Below are 16748 nucleotides of genomic sequence, written 5' to 3' on the forward strand. Positions count from 1 at the left end.
TTAAGCATCAGAACTCAAATGGGTACATCAGTAAATGATTGTAACAAGGGCCAGAAGAAGATTTTTTTATCTACTTAAGCTTTGGTAAACTGAAGGCACTTAAAAGCCACCACCACTGTCAGTTGGCTTTCATAGCCTGTCCGGCCTCTGGCATATACTCGCTCTTGTCTCAGTCACCATTAGGCCGAACGTATCCATACTCTGAAGGCTCACGTAGCTCCACTGCAGCAAGTTGCTTTTTAGATGCCTTCCCTAGCATTTCCTTCTTAATTGTAATCCTAATCATCAGCAAGCCTTGGACAGTGGTGAATATTTTCTTGTCATTTTTCTTTAATTATTTAAATGGAAATAAGCCACAGGCCCAGTTGGAAGCATGCCACTCTTACTTGCACTGCAAAAGAGTGAAAAGAGTGGAGACTCTGGATGGTTGATGTGAAGGACTCTTTATACTTGCTGGAAGTAACCTGCAGAGGCTAGGAGGGGGGAATCAGGAAATGAGGGATCTTTAGCGGAAGGCTGCTATGTCTTGGCTGTGGTGTCCCGTGAAGGCTGGCCACTTTGTAAAGGCAGAAGTAAGTAAAGTCACTTGCAAGACTGGCTGTATAGCTTCTGCGGTCAGGGCACCAAGGAAGACCCCAGAGAAAGGACTCTGGATATTCTAGGTTGGTAGGATGCCCTTCTGACAGAGTGGTAAAGTGGGGCTCACCCTGCTTATTAACAATAATACAGTTCCTAAGGTTTCAATTATTTTTATACTAACATTTAAAAATGAATAGAATCTAAATCCACTTCTCTCTTTGTAGCCCTTTATACTTTCTTGAGTGGGAAAGAAAGTGGTTATAGTTAGTGGTAGCAACTATGAATGATGCCGGGCATGCCCATGGGGTGTGTGTGCCTGGAACCACTTAAAAGCATAAAGTTGAACAAAAATCAAAATGGCTGTTCTAATGCTTCAGCAAAGCTCAATTTTAAAAACTAAATCACCTTTTTCCTCTTTTCTGCAGTTCTCCCCTCCTTCCTTCTTAGCGTTCTGTTTTAGGAACCTGGGACCACCCTGAAGACATGATGAATGAGGTTGGCTGCCCGCACACAATTCCTGTCAAAACCAGCTAGATCCTGTATTTCTTTCTTTCTTTTTTTTTTTTTTAATTTTATTTATTTATTCACGAAAGACACACAGAGAGAGGCAGAGACACAGGCAGAGGGAGAAGCAGGCTCCATGCAAGAATCCTGATGTGGGAATTGATCCCTGGACTCTTGGATCATGACCTGAGCCAAGGGCAGATGCTCAACCGCTGAGCCACCCAGGTGTTCCAAGGTCCTGTATTTCTCTATTAACACTATCCTCCTCCTCCCCCGAGCCCTTTCCTCCCTGTGGAAAAGGGGGCGGCTGTTTTGAAGGCCATAGCCTGCTGTAGCCTCCTTCGCTTGGCAAAGCGGTACAGCTAATGTTCCACTTTATCCTAAACTCTGTCTTCGCGTTATATTTTGGCTTTGAAGCCCTGAGGTGGGTTTTCCACAACATGGCTAGGAGGCACACATGAAGGTTAGTTAGTTGGCATAGGAGTCACAGAGAATAAGAAGTGGTGAAACGTGACTCTAAGGGGATTGGTGGGACTTTGAATCTGTCCCTTAACTTATTCTGTAGTGAAAGATTTAATTTCCTTTCTTTTTTCTAAGTCCATTTTCTATTTCTTTTATTGTGCCTATATGTCATCTATTTTCAATTCAAATGGCCTCCACAGAAAGGAACATGAAACAGAAATGATCCAGTGGGTCATACTCTCAACTTGGAGTCTGGAGATGTTTTTTCAAGTCTGGATTGTGTAATTTAACTATAAACCTCTTTAGGTTTCAAATTCCTCCTCTTTAATATGGGGAAACATAATTCCTACAATAAAAATTATTACAAGAACTGGATTCAACAAAGAAAGGCTACGTAAGAAAGGTATTATTAAAAAAAAAAGAAAGGTATTATTATGTAAATGCTATGTGTTCAACATACTTGGATCTGTGAAGGTTTTAATTAGTTCTTCCATTGCCAGCATCCAAGAAACAGCAAGATGGCAATTTTGCAAAAATACCCAGTTTCCTGATTTCATTGCATCTTTGATCATTCTTTCAGCAATGGGTCCTTGTCCTTGCCCCAGTGAAATTGATTGTACCCTGAATTCAACAACAACAAGAAATGCTGTTTTATTTTAAAGCAATGATATTATGAAGAAATGTAAATACAGTAGACTCTTTCCCAAAGTATGCACACATTTCAAATCCTCATTTTAATAGATGTGCAAATGTTTATTTTCTTGGTTTTTTAAAAAAATTTCTACTGTAACACACATATGGAAAAGTTTAAAAAAAGAACTATACAGCTCTATGAACTATCACAAATGAATACTCATGATTGAGAGTGAAAGTGTGCCAACATCCTAGAAACATCTCTCTTATGCCCCTTTCTGCTCCAATGACTTTTCCTTCCTCCCTCCCAAAGGTATCTGTTACCCTGATTTCCAACACTATAAATCAGTTTTTCAAAACTTGAAGAAATTTGAAGTCTCACATCCATTATTTCTAAGTGTTCTTTATACTGGATATAAACTCTTTGTTAAATTTTTACTGTCTCCATAGGTTTGCCTTTTCCAGAATGTCATATAGTTGGAATCATGTAGTATATAGTCTTTCCAGATAGGCTTCGTTCACTTAATAATATGCACTTAAGGTTTCTCCATGTCTTTTATGGCTTGATAGCTCATTTCTTTTTTATGCTGAATATTATTCCATTTCATGGATATACCACAGTGTATTTACCCAATTCACGTACTAAGAAACATCTTGGTTGCTTCCATGTTTGGTGAGTATGAATAAAGCTGCTATAAATATTTGTGTACAGATTTTTGTGTGGCCATAAGTTTTCAACTCCTTTGGGCAAATACCATGAAGTATGGTTTTTGGATTTCATGGTAAGAGTATGTTAGTTTTGTAAGAAGACAGCAAACTGTCTTCCAAGGTGGCTATGCCATTTTGCATTCTCATCAGCAATAAATGAGGGTTTCTGTTGTTAGTATGCATTAATATAATCTGTTTTTATGTCTCATAACCTTGCTAAATCCATTAAAATTTTTTTTGGGATACACTTTATCAGAGCAAAAGCACATTCTATTTCTGGTTTTCTCTTTCAAAGAAATGCTTTCTAGATTCTTAACTAGGGTTTTTTTTTTCCTCCATGAATGCCTGTTGAACTTTAACAAATGCTTTTTCTGCCTCAATTGAGAGGTGTTTCTCCCAGGATCTTGTCTATTAAATATATGTTACTATATCATTAATTTCTGCTCTTTTATTTTTCCCTTCTAATAGAGTTTAATCACTACATTTTATTTATTTATTTTAAGATTTTTTTATTTATTCACGAGAAACACAGAGAGAGAGGCAGAAACAACAGGCAGAGGGAGAAGCAGGCTCCCCATGCGGAGCCAGATGTGGGACTCCATTCCAGGACTATGGGATCATGCCCTGAGCCAAAGGTAGAGGCTCAACCGATAAGCCACCTAGGCTGTCCCTAATCATTACATTTTAGATTGCCCTTTGCCAAATATATGCACTTAAGCCTATAAATTTCCTTATAATCCAAACTTCAGATACATCTCACAAGTTTTGATATATTTTCACAATTACTCAACTTAGTACATGAATTTCCATTTCAGTATCCTCTTTGTCTGAAAATGGTTTAATCTTAGCTTTATTTAAAAATTTGTTTTGACAGTGGAGCACTCGGTGGCTCAGTGTGTGGATTGGATTGTCCTAATCTTTTTTTTTTTTTTTTTTTTTTTTTAACGCAGGCAGGTAAAACAATTTTATTTCACAGTTGTCTTTAAAACCACAAAGACACTATGTTCTTCATATAAAAACATTAGTACAGATAACTATACTTTCTAGAAAATGATTATATAGACCCTCTCAAAGAAAAATGCACACTATTATATGGTTCAGACAAGTTACTTGGGAAAAACACATCTGGACCGATTCCTAAAACATATCATAAAACCATGCTGCATCTTTTGGTTCAAAGTATAGATTATTGTCATCAGTAAAGGCTCCTGCATTCTTACATATTTGATAATACACATATAGACTGGTTTGTGACTTAATGCTCCATTGGTTCATCAGCCTTTTCTGCAGGTTCATCAGCAGGTTGAGCAGGCTGTGCCTTTCTCTGTCTTTCTTCAAGACCTTCCAGGAATGGAGATACATCGTCATTATCATAAATTGTAAACTCCAAGTCCTTACCAACAATTCCAATGGAAACATTCTTTGTAGTTAGGTCCTGTTTTTTTTTTTTTTAAAGATTTATTTATTCATGATAGACATAGAGAGGGAGAGAGAGAGAGAGAGAGAGAGAGAGAGAGAGAGAGAAGCAGTCTCCATGCCAGGAGCCCGATGTGGGACTTGATCCTGGGACTCCAGGACCACGCCCTGGGCCAAAGGCAGGCACTAAACCGCTGAGCCACCCAGGGATCCCCTGTAGTTAGGTCCTGTTCTGCAAGACGTGTTTCTCGTAAGGCACGCAGACCATGTTTAACCAGTTCATTCAAATTGCACTCCATAAACCCAGACATATGTCTCTCCAAGTAAGTATGAGCTGATTGAGAACGGGCTCCAATGGACATGGCTCTACAGTCAAAATAGTTGGCAGATGAACAGGTTTGGAAAATGTGAGGGCCCATATCATCATAACCAGCAATAAGCAGTCCAACACCATATGGTCTTCGGCCATATCGTTGTGTTGGTATCTGGGTCTTGCTTCCGATTAGAGATACAAGACACAGGAAGAGGTCTGTGAAATACAAATCCGGAATCCAAACACTCCTGGTGCATAAAATTACGTAACAGTCTAGCATTCAGCAGTAAGTCCCGCAACTGAGATACCAATATGGTTATCAACGTGGAGAATTTTCTTCTGATGAGCTGCAAGCTCTGACTGTGCTGTCTTCAATGCAACCAACACTGCATGGGTTTTTGATTTCAGATGAACTGTAGCTGAACCTTGTTTGACAGCTTCCATTGCATATTCAATTTGATGAATCCTGCCCTGAGGGCTCCAAACAGTGACATCATTGTCATATTGGTTGTGAAACATGGTTCCGAGGTGCAGATTCAGGAGCCTGATTGTCCAACTCTTGATCTCAGCTCAGGTCTTGATCTCAGGGTCCTGAGTTTGGGCCCAGTGTGGAGAGTACTTAAACATTTTTTTGTTTTTTGTTTTGTTTTGACAGAAATAAAATTCTATGTGGATAGTAATTTGCTCTTAGTACTTTGAATATACATTTTCTGGCTTTCATTGTTTCTTCAGAGAAATCAGTCGACAGCTTTTAAAATCTGTTTGAAGAGTAATTGTTTCTACAAATGTCCTTGAACATGGCTCCTTGTGTACATGTGACTGATTTCATTCTAGGTTGTAGATTCAGACTTGTTGAGATGTAGGGGATGGCATTTTCAACTTTAACATACTGTCAATTACAAATTGATTTTAACCAATATTTTACTCTTACTTATAATATGGATATTTTCATTGCTCTATATCTTTGCCACAATTTTGCCAATTTTATGGGCATGAAATGACTTTTTTTAAAAAAAATTTTTATTTATTTATGATAGTCACAGAGAGAGAGAGAGAGAGGCGCAGAGACACAGGCAGAGGGAGAAGCAGGCTCCATGCACCGGGAGCCCGATGTGGGACTCGATCCCGGGTCTCCAGGATCGCACCCTGGGCCAAAGGCAGGTGCCAAACCGCTGCGCCACCCAGGGATCCCTGAAATGACATTTCTTTAATGGCTTTAGTTTCATGTACTTTCATGTACCCTAATTACTAATATATAAGTACATAATTACTAATTTTTAATTTTCATGTACCTAATTACTTGTACATCTTCTCATATTATCAGTTATTTAGATTTAGGTTCCTGAAATTTTCTATTCTGAAAATTTCTGAAACTTTACTATTTATAATTTTTGTCTCTATTTTTTTAAAGATTTTATTTATTTATTCATGAGAGACACACAGAGAAAGGCAGAGACATAGGCAGAGGGAGAAGCAGGCTCCATGCAAGGATCCTGATGTGGGACTCAATCCCAGGACTCCGGCATCATGCTCTGAGCCAAAGGCAGATGCTCTACCGCTGAGCCACCCAGGCATCCCTTGTCTTTATTTATATTGGATTGTTTTCTTTTTCTGAGGTTGAGAGTTGGATGCTTAATCCACTGAGCCACCAGGCGCTATTTTCTTTTTCTTATTAATTCACAGGAGCTCTTAACAGTTTTGTATACTAATTCTCTGTTATGATTTCAGAACCAAAGGCAAATGTCTAGGATCATAAATTTTATGTATTAACTTGACTGGGTCACATGGTGTCCAGATATTTGGCTAGACAGTACTCTGGGTGAGCCTGTGAGGGTGTTTCTGGGTGAAATTTACATTTAAATGAGTAGACTGAGTAAAGCAGATTGCCCTCCTTAATGCAGATAAACCCTATATAATCAATTGAAGACCTGAATAGAACAAAAAGGCTGACTTGGAGCTCCTCCTGCCTGTCTGAATGGTGACATTGGTCTTTTCTGGCATTTGGATGGAAACACTGGCTCTTGAGTGTTGAGGAAGTCACACTCCACAGAGGAAGAAAAAGGGCAAATTTTAACAAGGAGATGTTCATATGAATTATAGAAACTGCACAATGTAACCTTACCGTTCTGAATACCCACTGTCTCGGGCAAACCTCTGGAATGCGCCCATAGGATCTGAGCCTGTGCTTAAGATAAATACCAGGGGAGTGTTATATGACATATCTTGATACAGAGTGGGCAGGTCCACAGGAGGTGTCTCTATAAAGTGTTTTCCAAGATTTTCAATAACAAAGTCTGTAAGAGCAAAAACCACCTGAAAGTTGAAAAGAAAAATATTTAAATAATAGTATGCTGGATGAGGACCCTTCATAATTCTATCCTATATCTCCCCTTCAACTTCTCAGAGGGGGTGCCCTGTTCTGCATCCATTCTCTCTTGATTAGGTATCTTTCTTCCTACTGGATTTGTGTACCCTGGAACTGCCGACAGCCATGGTTCTCACAACCTCATTAAGCAAGCTGACTATGGGATGAAAGGAAAGTCCCTCTCATTCCATCCATCTCCAAACCTGCTGTCACCCCATCCTTGCCTCCTATCCCATCCCTTCTCACATTCTCATGAGCTTTACTTTCAGTTCTTCCACTATTGAGCTCCCTTTCTCTCCCAGATCTTATCATCATACAATTAGGCTCAACTGTCTTCTATTCTTAAAAGCAAAACAAAAGCCTTGTCCTGATTGCTGCTCCCCTCCCAGCTATTTCCTTTCTTTGCTTCCCTCCATAAACCAGCTTCTTAGAATTGATACCATAGTCTCCCCATCTTCCTCTCATTTTACTCCTCAGCATCTTTTTTTTTTTTGTATATCTTTTTTATTGGAGTTCGATTTGCCAACATATAGTATAACACCCAGTGCTCATCCCATCGAGTGCTCCCCTTCCTCAGTGTCTTCTGACCTTTCTTGGGAACCAGCCTCAGCCCTGACAATCATAGCCCTGCCTGACTACTTCCTACACTGATGTGTTTCCTTCACTGATCCTGTCTATAGTAGACTCTATAGTAGACTACTATAGTAGTGCACTCTCTATCTATAGTAGCCTAGATTGCTTACCCCCTTCCTGCTCTTACAGAGCTGCTCCCTCTCTCTAGCCCACATGGAGCCTTTTTTTTTTTTTAATTTTTTTAATTTTTTATTTTTTATTTATTTATTTTTATTTTTATTTTCCACATGGAGCCTTTGTGTGAAATTGGAAAAGGTATCCTTCTTCAAGATACTTATGGTCACAATTAATATACAAACCAAACCTACAATATCTACAATGCAAATGGCTCCCTTAAGGGTTGTGCAGTGCACATCCGGCACAACTGTAAGCAGCAGCCCTGCTTTAATGTTAGCCCTCCATTAGATGTTGACATCACCTTGTCCAAATGGTTCTTGCATATTTTTTGTTGTTGTTGGGAGAGGGGACATCTCAACCTGATTCAAGGCCATGGCCTTGGATTGCACCCTTATGTGGCCAATCCGAGAAAAGATGTTTATATGCTTGCTCATGTAAGTGAGGATATATTGTGGTGCTAACTATAAAGGTGGCATGGGCCAAAAGGGACAGTCCTGCAACAGGGCCACAGGAGTTTTAGAGCTTATTTTTAGCCATGTCATTGTGTGACTACATATAATTTCAACATCAATTTCTTCATCATTATTTTTTTTTTTTTATAAATTTTTTAATTTTTAAAATTTTTTTATTTATTTATGATAGTCACAGAGAGAGAGAGAGAGAGGCAGAGACACAGGCAGAGGGAGAAGCAGGCTCCATGCACTGGGAGCCCGATGTGGGATTCGATCCCGGGTCTCCAGGATCGCGCCCTGGGCCAAAGGCAGGTGCCAAACCGCTGCGCCACCCAGGGATCCCTTCATCATTATTTTTAATAATATTTTTGATGGTATGATCTTTTGACTTCCTTTTTACTTTGACAAAAAGTGCTTAGAATTTACAGTAATGTACAAAGCACCAATAATTTATTTCTTGGGGCTGTTATGTAAATATAGAAATGGTAACACACTCATGAAATGTTTTTGAACTCAAAAAGTTGGAGAAATATTTCTTTTGTTAACAGGACAAGCTTCCATTAATGTTATGTAGAGATGTAGGTTTCCAATGGCTTTATTAATGAAAGATGACAAACTATTGGTTACATGTCTAATTTCTCATGTATGAACTGATTTTATGAAACATTTCAAATATTCCAATAAATAAATTTGCTCAAAACACACCCTTGGCTAGGTTCAAGTCTACCTAATATACACCCAGAAATGTATATATCCAAGAATAAGTACATAAAATACAGAAAGGTGATATGCCAGTTACAGCTATGGAGTCAGGTTTCCTGTGGAATTAGCATGTAGTTTCCTGTCTTTTGATTTGGCCTGTGCTATTTGTCCCTCTAGTGATAAGATTCTCAGATGGAAGAAGAGGTGATACAATAGAACTGAGTATAAAGGGTGCCTGAGTATAAAGGGTGGCTCAGTTGGTTAAGCTTCTGATTTTGGCTCAGGTTGTAATCCCCAGGTCCTGGGATTGGATGGATACCCCAACCCCCTTCACGTTCAACAGAAAGTCTGCTTCTCCCTCTCCCTCTCCCTCTCCCTCTGCCCCGCCCTCAGCTCATACTCTCTCTCTCAAATAAATAAAATCTTAAAACAAAGAAACGATAGAACTAAGCATGTGCACATGCCAGCCCAGGACTGTGTGCTTCACCACCATTGCTAAGGTAGTCTTCCTCATTTTCACACTAAGTAGCTAGGAGTTCTCTGCCTTTTTCCAATGGTGCATTAAAGATCTCATCCATATAAAAGATAATGGTTAACAACTGCTGTCTTATTCCATATCCAAGAGGTTTCTTGGATTCTAGTCATTCTAGTCAGTGTGAGTGAAGCAGGCTGTTTTCCTGATGTGGAGTGCAACACTGAATATAGAGCATACCCTTACGGCCAGCTGACAACACTGTTGAGCTGGGAGGCAGGTGGAAGATTTCCTGCCTTGGCGTTTCTTATCAGTTCTCAGTTCCAGCTTCTGTGCACTCTCTATCTATAGTAGCCTCACTTTCAGGGTCCTCCTCATCCAAGGAAGTCTTGTTACTCTGCAGGGATCTTAAGTCTGAAGTTATTTTGGGGTCTTTCTCTAGATGCTTCCTGTACCATGCTCCTGTAGGTTCCTCGAGAGTGTGCACTGACCTGCTTGTTCCTCACATTCCTTCCAGATCACGAACTGGATTGGATCCACTTCTGCGACCCTTCTGGAATTATACAGTTTTATTCTCATCAGGATCTTTATGGTAATCCTGGCAAGAATTTGATGTGGAACTGCTTCAGATTTCCCACATCTATGACCTGGGTTAGGCATTTCTTGAAGACTGCCCTCTGAAAGTCCCATGTTTGGCTGCAGGATCAGACATTTTTAGTCTCTTCCCTCTTTATTACCAAGTCCTTTGCTAGGAGCTCCTCTCACTTCCTTTTTATTTATTTATTTATTTTTAATTTTTTTATTTTTTGGGTACAGTATACTTTATTGATGGTACATGACAAGGTAGGGCTCCCCAAGCCCCTCCCCTTCCTCGGGGTCTAGGATGTAAATTGGAGGTCAGGAGATTCTCAGTGTGTTGGGGGATTAAGTTGGGGCAGGGACTCCCCAGCAGCTGAGGGCCTCTCTCTTCCTCTTGTTCTTGCTGGGGCTGGTGGTCCAGGAGGCTCTTACTCCTTGAAGGCCATGTGGACCATGAGGTCCACCACCTGGTTGCTGTAGCCGAATTCATTGTCATACCAGGAAATGAGCTTGACGAAGTGGTCATTGAGGGCAATGCCAGCCCCGGTGTCGAACTTGGAAGAGTGGGTGTCACTGTTGAAGTCACAGGAGACAACCTGGTCCTCAGTGTAGCCCAGGATGCCCTTGAGGGGGCCCTCCAATGCCTGCTTCACTACCTTCTTGATGTCGTCATATTTGGCAGCTTTCTCCAGGTGGCAGGTCAGATCCACAACTGACACATTGGAAGTGGGGACACGGAAGGCCATGCCAGTGAGCTTCCTGTTCAGCTCAGGGATGACCTTGCCCACAGCCTTGGCAGCGCCAGTGGAAGCAGGGATGATGTTCTGGGCAGCCGCTCGGCTGTCACGCCACAGCTTCCCAGAGGGCCCACAGTCTTCTGGGTGTCAGTGATGGCATGGATGGTGGTCATGAGGCCCTCCACAATGCCGAAGTGGTCATGGATGACTTTGGCTAGAGGAGCCAAGCAGTTGGTGGTGCAGGAGGCATTGCTGACAATCTTGAGGGAGTGGTCATACTTCTCGTGGTTCACGCCCATCACAAACATGGGGGCATCAGCAGAAGGAGCAGAGATGATGATCCTCTTGGCCCCACCCTTCAAGTGAGCCCCAGCCTTCTCCATGGTGGTGAAGACCCCAGTGGACTCCACAACATACTCAGCACCAGCATCACCCCATTTGATGTTGGCGGGATCTCGCTCCTGGAAGATGGAGATGGACTTCCCGTTGATGACAAGTTTCCCGTTCTCAGCCTTGACTGTGCCATGGAATTTGCTGTGGGTAGAATCATACTGGAACATGTACACCATGTAGTTGAGATCAATGAAGGGGTCATTGATGGCGACAATATCCACTTTGCCAGAGTTAAAAGCAGCCCTGGTGACCAGGCGCCCAATACGGCCAAATCCATTCACTCCGACCTTCACCTTTGGGTCTCGGGGACGGAGCTGGCACTGCACCAGAAGATGCGGCTGTCTGTCGAACGGGGAGGAGCAGAGAGCCTCACTTCCTTTTTAAATTGAGTTCCCCAATTCTGACATATGTGATTCCATTATGTCTTGCTTAGAATTACGTTTTCTTGGTATGCTGCTTGATCTTTGACAGTCTCTGGCTGAGGCCATCAGAGCATTTTTTAGTTCATTTTCCCCATCAGAATCCATAGGGAATTCCTGAATTTAGGTGCATACTTTTTGAAGGTACTAATGGGCTGATAGTGTATACATTCACCCTTGAGAGACTCTGTGTTTGAGAATTCCCTGCTGGTTGTTTTTGTTGTGATGAAAAGGTAAGCTTTAAACATTTGGAATAATGATCATCCTTCCCGAGTGGCCAAACCTCACTTAAGTTATGGTGTATTAGATGAAAGGTAAAGACCGAAGGTGGCTGCCACATTATGCATTTTACTAGAACACGAGTGCTCACACTTCTCATCACACCTAAGTACTTTTTTTTTTAATTGTAGTAAAATACATATAAAATTTAGCATTTTAACCATTTTAAGTATATAGTTCAGTGATAAGAGAAATTGCATTCATATAACTGGTGTTTCTCAAGTTGGAAAAGCTATACAACTGTTTCTCTGAGAAGATTTCATCCTGGGTGACTGTCTGCATTGTGGTTTTCAACAGGAGAGAAAACTTGGCTCTCAAAGAGACTGCCACCTTCCTGAGGTAGAGGAAGCCTAGATGGAAACACTAGGACTGTCAAGGTTAGGGTTCTCAGCGGAGTTAGTGTTGGAAATCAACAATGCTGCATGACATATGGTCTTTTTAAAAATTTTTTATTTATGATAGTTGCACAGAGAGAGAGAGAGAGGCAGAGACACAGGCAGAAGGAGAAGCAGGCTCCAAGCACCGGGAGCCCGACGTGGGACTCGATCCCGGGTCTCCAGGGCCGTGCCCTGGGCCAAAGGCAGGCGCTAAACAGCTGCACCACCCAGGGATCCCCAACATATGGTCTTGATGTCCTCATTCATCTGCTTTGAGAATGATTGTTTCTATCTATCTATCTATCTATCTATCTATCTATCTATCTATCTATCATCTATCATCTATCAATCATCTATCTATCTATCTATCTATCTATCTATCTATCTATCTATCATCTATCTAATCATATTAGAGCAGTTGTTCACAAAATATGGTTCCAAGGATCAGCACCATTATCATCTGGGAAGCTGGTATAAATGAAGATTTTTAGCCAGTTACCCAGATCTGCTGAATCAGAAACTCTGGGAGGTGGGCTCTAGGTCTCTGTGATTTACCAAGCCCTCAAAATAATTCTGAATCACACCAAGGTTTGGGAACACTGGTATACAGGACTTCTTAGCTTTGGTGTGGTGATGAATTATTCTCTATCAGACAATTTTTTTTATTCATCTCTGATCTAAATGATAGTTTTTTTTCTTTCTAGTTCAAATTTCTAATAACTGTGTCCTAAGAACTGTTGATAGAACTGATGCCAAAGGAAGAATTGTTGGAATGATAGGTAGTCTACTTCCTGTTGCAGTTCTAATGACTCTACCATCTGGTTTACTTAGAGGTTTTTAATTTAATTTAATTTTAATTTTAATTTTTCAAAAATGTAGGCTCTGGGACCAGCATGGAGCCCAATGCAAGGCTTGAACTCACAATTCTTAGATCAAGATCCAAGCTGAAACTAAGAGTCAGATGCTCAACCAAATGAGCCATTCAGACACCCCTACTTAGAGTTTTTCGAAATGAAGCCCAAATATGCTATTTACAAAGGAGGCTGAATTTTATGCAAGATTGCAGTATCTCACAAAAGCTACTGAACATTCTCCTTCTCCCAAAGGAGCAATTCACTCTACCATTTAGAAACACTGGGTACCCAATGGGCTCGGCTTGTGAACAGACTTTGGAATAACAGTCTCTCATTGTATAGATTTTATCTCTGGTTTTGTCCTTGTTCTAAGGCTTTCTCAGATTCTCTTTTCCTCTGGGCAGGGAATCCAGATATTTAGAACTAGGATTCTTCACTCTGGAATCCCAATTTCTTTAGCAAGTCATTCTCTGGAATCAGTACCAGGGGAAGGGTTGTTCCCAAATGCCTTGATCAGTGTATCTGTTTGAGAGTCAGTATAGCTGGTTGTCATGCTTGGATCTTCTCTTCAGGGTGATTTTATTGGTAGTTTTGACTCATTCAGGTCCTTGTCCTTTTTGGAGTGCATCATCTAGACCTTCATTTCTGAAACTTAATCCAAATTCCAGACTCCTCCATGTTGATTTATAAAGCAAATTTTATTGGATAGTATAACACAAGTATGGTCTTTGGTTGAATGTATTAATAAGAATTTTCTTTTTTTTTTAAGATTTTATTTATTCATGAGAGACACAGAGACAGAGGCAGAGAGATAGGCAGAGGGAGAAGCAGATTCCCAGCAGGGAGCCTGATGTGGGACTCAATCCCAGGACCCCAGGATTACAACCTGAGCCAAAGACAGATGCTCAGCCACTGAGCCACCCAGGTGCCCCTTAATAAGATTTTCAAGTAATCCTCTGTGAATTTAGTATGACTGTATCTATCATTTGTAGCTTTGATCACATTTAGAGAACTGTGCTGGGATATGTTGCAAGAGAGTTCTGGTGTTCAAGGATGTGATTTGATTTTTTTTTATTATGAAAATTTCAAACACATATAAAGTCAGAGATTAATGAACCTGATGTTTTACCCAGTTTTAACATTTACCAGGAAAAGGCCAATCTTCTTTCATTGATACACCCACCTACTCCCCTACTCCTTAGGATTATTTTGAAGCAAATATCACGTGTCCTATTTCTCATCCTCAGCACCTGTCTATATAATATAAGGACTCTTTAAAAAACATATAACCACAGTACCATAATCACATCTAAACAATTAACAGTAATTCCTTAACATCACCAAATATCTAATCAGTGTTTACCTTCCCCTAATGAAATTACAAATGCCTCTGTGTGTGTTTAAATACAATATATTTAAATCAGGATCTAAATAAAACTTAAACATAGAGATCAGTTGGTTTGTCTAAGTCTCTTTGGATCTAATAAGTTTCATACTTCTCCTCTTCTCCCTTGCAAAACAAACAAGCAAATAAAGGGACAAAATGTGTTGTTGAAGAAACCAGATTGCATGTTTTGCAAAATTTCTCATAGTCTAGAATTTCCTAGCCTCAATGTCTTAATATTTAAAACTCTTCCTACTTTGGGGCTCTTGTCACTTAGTCATCCTTTCATTTTTGTCAGCATCTAGTCTGGTAGCCACTGTCCCATATTCACTGAAGATTTTCCACCTGGACCTTACTCTCCATTACATATCTATGACAATGATTTCTCAACTGTGTCCTAGGCATTGTCTTGCTACCATCTTGTTGGGGACCATCCAGCCATCCAACATCCTAACCTCAGTTTCTTGACCTCTTACTTTAGTACACACTATCTCTTCTCTTCCTTAGTCACCTACACCCTCGGCCACCCTCAGGACATTGTCATCACTCAGAACTACGTATTAGAAATTTTAAGTCAATGTTGATCACAACTCTTCCATCCTTCTGGCTATACCTCTAGTCCAACTACATCTGTCCCCAAAGAAACTTCCACGGTTTTTCCTTTTCTTCCAGTCTAGAAGCCCTTTCTTAGATCTCTTCCTCTTTCTAGTACTACTTTTACCAACAGTTTCAATTGCATCCTTGCATCCTCTATTCTTCCATTGCAATCATCTGTGGCTCAGGTAAACCCCACAACCTAATTTTTGTGTTCTTATAGAGATGGCAGAAAATCCTACAACAGAGCATCAGTATCTCCCAACTACACTTAGGCTTTCTTCAGTTAGTTTTCTCATTCTCATTTCTCATAAGAACAACCATCATTTTTCTCCAGTACCTCCTAAAGCTCATCACTAGAATTCTCAGCAGATGGTATAACTCCTTTATCCTCAATGATGTCGGCAATTATACCTGTGTATATATAAAAACTGGAACTGGCTGCACTGCTTCATTCATTCTATTGATAACTTTTGTTGTACTGAAACTCTATACCTCCTTGGTTTCCATGTCACTTTTTTTTCTCCTGGTATTCTTTTTGCTCCGTGACTATTCCTTTTCATCCTTTCTTCCTGCCCTTTAAAAGTTGGTGCTCCTCAGGGTTTCATCCTTTGCTTACTTGTCCTCTTATTCTACTATGCATTATCACATTATTCCTATTTGATTCTAACAGCTCCCATGGTTTAACTTCTCAGATCAATGCTGATGATCACCAACTCTCTATTTCTACAACATATTTCTCTCTAGTGTTTCCTGCCTACATATTTATTAGTTTCCAGACTATTATATACTCTGATAGCTGGCAGATACTGCAGACTTAGTGACATCTTTGTGACATGCTTCTCCCTTCACATTTGCTTAGTAGTTGCTATAGCTATCTTCTTTGGTACCTAAGCAGAAACTGAGAGCCATACCAGTTGTCTCATCTCTATATCCCCCTCCATCTCTTCACTCTACTACCTCTATCCTAATTCAGGCTGCCATAATTTCTTGCATAGAGCAGTCCAACAGTCTTCAAACTGGCCTTGGCAACTATGGTTTTGTTCTCTTCTAAGGCCTTCTTCCCATTGTTGCCAAGATCTGAATAGCCCATCAATTTCCTGTTAACACTTCCCAGCAGACCACTGTCCTCTCTGGAGAGCACAAGTCCCTGAAGGTGCATGCTAGGAAAGGATAACAGGTTCCTGGCTGGCTCTCTAGCCTTTTCTTTCATCATTTTCTGTATAAAACACTATGTTCTATTAATAACACAGAATCTCTATTTCTTAGAATCTTCTCCCAAACTTGACCATTGTTACTCTCTAAACAAATACATCTAATTGGTTATGAATCATAACTAGTTGATGAATGTTAGTAGAAATAGCTACAACCCAGTCCTTTAATTTAAAAAAAAAAAAGATCCTACCTTCTCTTCTTTACAACATTTAATGAGAATCAGCTTTTGGAAGGAACTTAATACTGGGTGCCAATAATTATGGCTTTTGGTCTCTTTTTCTTGTGCCATGAATTCCTCTTCCTCCTTCATTTTAGAATAGCCTCCCCATTCATATGGGTTAATATAAGTCTCAAAAGATCCTGGAAACACAATTTAAAAAGATGCTTTAATTAGAGTTGGTTTGACTTTGAAATTAAATAAATTTATTTGGTAATTTAACAATCTCTACATTTACTATCAGTTTTTTTTACTATAAATGTAAATATATTAATCTCCCCCTATCCAAACTATTAAAAAGAATTTAAAATTGGATCAGAAAACAAATTCAACAGCAAACCACT

General features: G+C 40.1%; 2 protein-coding genes and 1 pseudogene across 2 annotated transcripts in view; 1 reads left to right on the forward strand and 2 right to left on the reverse strand.

Moving 5' to 3' along the window:
- Window positions 1-16748, forward strand: part of TRABD2A (TraB domain containing 2A) — a 109656-nt gene that overhangs the window by 87499 nt on the left and 5409 nt on the right. The window lies entirely within an intron of this gene.
- The window catches only part of DNAH6 (dynein axonemal heavy chain 6), a 234851-nt gene that overhangs the window by 34106 nt on the left and 183997 nt on the right, over window positions 1-16748 (reverse strand). The window contains exons 65-67 of the mRNA XM_038561598.1: window positions 16378-16547; window positions 6738-6928; window positions 2006-2166 (exon numbers count right to left, since the gene is read on the reverse strand). Of these exons, the coding sequence (XP_038417526.1) occupies window positions 2006-2166; window positions 6738-6928; window positions 16378-16547 (522 nt within the window). The remainder of the gene's footprint in view (window positions 1-2005; window positions 2167-6737; window positions 6929-16377; window positions 16548-16748) is intronic.
- On the reverse strand, window positions 2180-5633 carry LOC100686748 (annotated as a pseudogene).

Source organism: Canis lupus, chromosome 17, assembly GCF_011100685.1.
Source record: "Canis lupus familiaris isolate Mischka breed German Shepherd chromosome 17, alternate assembly UU_Cfam_GSD_1.0, whole genome shotgun sequence".
NCBI classification, from domain to species: domain Eukaryota; kingdom Metazoa; phylum Chordata; class Mammalia; order Carnivora; family Canidae; genus Canis; species Canis lupus.